General features: G+C 35.2%; 1 protein-coding gene across 1 annotated transcript; it reads left to right on the forward strand.

The window, feature by feature from the left end:
- Positions 1-399: 399 nt before the first annotated feature.
- Positions 400-4,052, forward strand: LOC111997180 (alcohol dehydrogenase 1). Its single transcript, XM_024029245.2, has 10 exons — positions 400-742; positions 1,507-1,643; positions 1,763-1,809; positions 1,956-2,281; positions 2,362-2,444; positions 2,579-2,654; positions 2,767-2,828; positions 2,919-3,014; positions 3,107-3,268; positions 3,747-4,052. The coding sequence occupies exons 1-10, from the start codon at positions 703-705 to the stop codon at positions 3,861-3,863; spliced, it is 1,146 nt and encodes a 381-aa protein (XP_023885013.1). The 5' UTR covers positions 400-702; the 3' UTR covers positions 3,864-4,052.
- Positions 4,053-5,645: the final 1,593 nt, after the last annotated feature.

The raw sequence follows: 5,645 nt of genomic DNA on the forward strand, positions 1-5,645 counted from the left end.
ATAAAGTGATAAAAAAAATAGAACAATTTTTTTTTTGATGTGAAAAAATAAAACATTTGATATTAATTGTATTATAAAATAAGGTGGTAAAATAGTTAAAATAGTTTTTTAAAATACTGAAAGTTAAAATGTTTATCAGTACCGCTATAAATGCTCTAACTTCCCAAAAAAAAAATCTTAACCAGCTTAGTATTTAAAAAATAATATTTTACTTTTATTTTTGTTAGTAAATAATTGTATCTTAACCTACTTAGAAAAAACGATTTTGTATATTTATAATTTATAATACTATACGAACTTATTTGAATTTTTTTTTCTTTTACCCCTTGGCACCCGCTAGCTTAAAATCCTGCATCTATCGCGGCTTTATACCAATCAGCGCATGTTGTAGAGAAAACCAGATGCTGGGGAATCAAGAAAACCAGATGCTAGAAAGTAGTAAACAAGTTTATAAAGAAAAGTAAACATACAAAGGAGCTGTTGGTTGCTGGCTTTTGAAAACTAGCGGTACCAAATCATGGTTTTGAATCCCGGATTTGGAACCTTATTGGAAGGCAAATATGGGAACCCTCTGTGTTCTAAACGCTATATATACCCTCATAGAGCATACCCATCTCTCCACAAAGAATTCAAAGCAATCTGTGATCAAAAATCAAAGTCAAGAAAGAGGGAAGAAAAGTAAAAAAAAAAAAAAAAAAAAACATGTCTTCAACCACTGCTGGTCAAGTCATACGTTGCAAAGGTACTACCTTTTCATTTTTTCTGACATTCTTCGTTGTTGATCTTGTTGTTGTTTCCTTGTTTCAGCCATGTGATTGTTCAATGGGTTTCTTTCCATTTCTTTGTTGTTTTAATATACCATTTGTTATGATGATCTCAATTCTTTGTCCCTTGTTGGGTTGTCACTTTTTTTTTTTTTTTTTTTTGTTTTAAAGGGCCCCGTTTAATTGCTAAATCTTGAGCTGTTTCTAGTTTTAGGATGCGCCATGATCTTTTGTCATTCCCAAAACTAGAATAGTTTGAAATAGGATATACTATTTGTGTACCAAAAATAATGATCAATACAGCAACATGTTTTGCTTTTGATTGTCCCATACAAATTGAACTCCTGTGTGTTTGACACAAGATAATAACAAGGTAAAACAGTTGCCATTAGGAACAGGGCTACTTAAGAAGTTTGAAGCAGGTACCGGAATTGACTGAATGTGAACATCCATTTTCTATTTACGTGTTGTTTAGGATGATACATTTGTAGTTTGTAAATAAAGTTTCTCTAAGTTTAGGATATACATTGCAATTTCAGTATGAAGTCCAAACAAGCCAGGTTTGTCCAATGTTTTAGTATAAATTTCAGGGCATTCCTTCTTTGTTCTTAACAGTAGTCATACTTTTTAGCTTTCCCCAAGCAGGCAGTTTTATGTTTTAGCAGTGTCAAAGCTGCATCCTATTTATGTTTATGTTGTTTTTTTCTTTGCCAATTAATTATTTGATGAATGTGCATTGCAGCTGCTGTGGCATGGGAAGCTGGAAAGCCACTAGTGATAGAAGAAGTGGAAGTGGCACCACCACAGGCCATGGAGGTTCGTCTCAAGATCCTCTTCACCTCCCTCTGCCACACAGATGTTTACTTCTGGGAAGCCAAGGTAATCACATTTTAATCATATATATTTATGATTTATGCGTGTATAGAAATGCATTATTCTAGTGAATACTTATTTTCTGTGCTAGATATTCTTAAACCGATTGATTTTTGAATATGCAGGGACAGACCCCATTGTTTCCTCGCATATTTGGTCATGAAGCTGGCGGGTATGGACATTTCAAGAAAAAAAAAAAAGATTTAGAACATACTAGTTACAATCAAATAGTTTTAATTGTGTTTCAGTTCCTTTCATATACAATTGCATACATTTATCTAACTATGTTGTTGTGTTTGTGGTGATTTTGGTACTTAGGATTGTTGAGAGCATTGGTGAGGGTGTGACGGACCTCAAACCTGGTGACCATGTGCTTCCTGTCTTCACGGGAGAGTGCAAGGAGTGTCGGCACTGCAAGTCAGAGGAGAGTAACATGTGTGACCTCCTGAGGATAAACACTGACCGAGGCGTGATGCTCAATGACGGCAAGTCGAGATTTTCTATTAATGGACAACCCATTTACCATTTTGTTGGGACTTCTACCTTTAGTGAATACACTGTGCTACATGTTGGTAGTGTTGCCAAAATTAATCCTGCTGCTCCTCTGGACAAAGTTTGTGTTCTCAGCTGTGGAATCTCAACAGGTCGGTTAAAAACCGTTTGAATTTTTTTGCATGATAGTTATTTGTTCATTTCTCTTATTGTTGAGAATTGAGTTCTGTAGGCCTTGGTGCTACCTTGAATGTTGCAAAACCCAAAAAAGGATCGACAGTAGCTGTTTTTGGACTCGGGGCTGTTGGACTTGCTGTGAGTCTCTCCTATCTTCTAATGCAGATGACTTATTTGATATATCTCTTTTTTGGAATTACTACTGCAGCATTACTGTTTCTAGTAAAGATATATACACACACACACATGATTTTATGGTTTTATGTGATTAGGCTGCTGAAGGGGCTAGAATTGCGGGTGCTTCAAGGATTATCGGTGTTGATCTGAATGCAAAGAGATTTGATGAAGGTATTGTGATACTTGGTGCTATCAAAATCTGATGATATAGTATGGAATGCTTGAGTTGCTGGATTTTCATTTATTAGTCTTTTATGTTCATTTTCCTTGTTCTTGTCAACAGCCAAGAAATTTGGTGTCACCGAGTTTGTGAACCCAAAAGACCATGAAAAGCCTGTTCATGAGGTTGGTTTACTTTAAAATGCTAGAAATTTTTTCCATGGTGAAGGATCAAACAACTTCCACAGCTTTTCTAACTTTCTTTGACTTCTTTAGGTGCTTGCTGAAATGACCAATGGTGGAGTTGATCGAAGTATCGAGTGCACTGGAAGTATCAATGCCATGATTTCTGCATTTGAATGTGTTCATGATGTAATTTCCCACGAGCTCCTGCTCATGTAATAGATAAATTTTATCTCGAATCCATTGTTCTAAAATCTGTCATATGGTATGTTTCTTTGCAGGGATGGGGTGTTGCTGTACTTGTTGGTGTCCCAAACAAAGATGATGCATTTAAAACCCATCCAATGAATCTCTTGAATGAGAGGACTATCAAGGGTACCTTCTTTGGCAACTACAAACCACGGTCTGACTTGCCTTCGGTGGTTGAAAAGTACATGAATAAGGTAAGCTGAATTTCTTATTGAAAAATAGAATGTATAGATTAGATCACTTTGCAATCCGCATATAGGATTACTTCTTTTACTTAGAATGCTAGTTTCTGTTCACGTGACTGACAGCAATTTTAATCAAGAAAATGGTCTAATGGCCACTAGAAGACTCTAGTGGCCTCCATGGTATACCTTAATTAAGTACTCATTTGAATGCTTTAATCCTGCCTCAAGATCTGACAAGAGTTGAGGAATAAACAAAAGATAAAAATATAAATCCATAAAGTCCTGAGAAATTATGCTTAAACTCCAAAAGGGAATAAGACCATCTTTTTTTTCCCTTTAATTCTTCCTTCTTTCATTATTTATCAAGAATTTCCTTTACATGGCTTGTATTTACTATTTAGAAATCCAAGTAATCTATTCCGCTTCACCCTCTTTGCTTTGTTTTTTTGGTTAGTTTTGTCAGTCTAATTGTTCTATATTGTGGCAGGAGCTTGAGCTAGAGAAGTTCATCACACATGAAGTCTCTTTCTCGGAAATCAACAAGGCCTTTGAGTACATGCTTAGAGGTGAAGGCCTTAGATGCATTATCCGCATGGATGCATAGAGCAGGATTGAAGTGATGATTATTTCTGAGTGTAATTGAAGAAATAAACTTTTACTCACAAATGAAATTAGCTTCTGGTAGGATAGTTTGGGGCGAAGTCTTGTGTCTCTCTTTAGCGTGCTGTAAAAGAATTGAAATTTCTATTTTCCAGATCATTTAAATCAAAATACTCGGTGAGTTTATATTGAACTTTTAGCATGCATTCTTGTCTCTTCAAGTTACCAAATCATACACTTATTATTCATCTAATAACATGATACATTTAGTGCAGACTTAGGTTAATTTATAGTTACAAAATATATGAAATGATTGATTTTAAGATTCCTGGCGGGCTGAAGATTATATATATATATCCCCTAAGAAGCGCAGTGCCTATGGTGGCTACTCACCAAAACAATTCTCCACTAAAGCAAAACAATTCTTATCACCCTCTCTCATTCAGTATTCTCATCAATGTTTCAAGCAACCTCAAATTCTCTGTTTTAGATAAATGTGAGAGATTTTGTTAAAAGCAAAAAAGTACGGAAATTCTACAGCTCCAGCAGCCCAAAAGAACTGCACAATAAAAGAAAGCCTAGCACAAACACTACACAAAGCAGCCAAGGTTACTAACAAGCCAAAAAAAAAAAAAAAAACTAAGCCAAACAGCAGCTAGACTGCAACACTCCAATTACGCAAATCACCCTGTTGATCATAGAATTCTTCGCTGTCATGCGGAACCTAACTCTAAATTTAATGTTGCTCCTTAAAAATATGAGTGTTTCTCTGTAACCAGCTGTGGTACACTGCAGCAGCTAACCCAAGCCTGCTGACAGAGCACTTTAAATCTTTTATTCTTCAAGTGCTGTTACTCCATTGAAGCACCTAACCCCAGTCATAACCAGAGTCCTCCATCAAACTCTAAACTTTGACCTGATGCCAAATCCTTCTTGTTATGGAGCAGTCAAAGAAAATGTAGTCCCTGATCTCATGCTTCCTTCTGCAGAAAACACGCAAAGTATTCCCTTGATAACCCCATTGAACCAACCTATCCTTTGTAGACAGTCTATTCCTCTATGCGAGCCAACAAATAAGAGGTAGAGTTGTTCATTAGATTTTTTTTAAGTAATGGTATATGAAGATTATATATATATATATATATAAGTTTAATTGTAAAATTTTCCAACTTTATTTCTAATATAATTTCTAAATTACTGAAGAACATCACATTTTTAGTTATGATATGAAATATGATTTCCTTAATTAGAGTTTGATTAGTTTTAAGTTTAAAATTATATTATTATATATATATATATATATTTTTTTTTTTTTAGTAAACAGTAATATTTATTAGAACACATACGAAAATAGTATTAGAACACATACGAAAATAGTAATAACAGTGTTGTCCTCTTTGGAATTAGCGGCACAAGGTGCAGGCCTAATCCTCAAGATTTTGCTCAATTTTATATCGGAGAGAGATGCTTCCCACCCTTGCCTTATAATCACTTAGCCTAAGGAAGGGTGTACCATAGTATGTGATCACACACAGTGTGGTACACCCTTCCTTAAGCAAAGTGTTTATAAGGTAAGGGTAGGAGGTGTCTCCCCCCGATGTGGGATTGGTCAAAATCTTGAGGATCGTGCCGCTAATTCTAAAGAGGACAATACCCGATTGGGGTTTGAGACTAATATGTCCTCCCATAGTGTTTAATATGTCCTCTGTATAGTCATCTATATTTTATTTCTTACTCTCCTTGACTACTTTTTTATTTTGCAAATAACGGTTACTAATTAGCATTC

This window comes from Quercus suber, unplaced genomic scaffold (genome assembly GCF_002906115.3).
Source record: "Quercus suber isolate HL8 unplaced genomic scaffold, Cork oak 2.0 scaffold_383, whole genome shotgun sequence".
In the NCBI taxonomy this organism is placed as follows: domain Eukaryota; kingdom Viridiplantae; phylum Streptophyta; class Magnoliopsida; order Fagales; family Fagaceae; genus Quercus; species Quercus suber.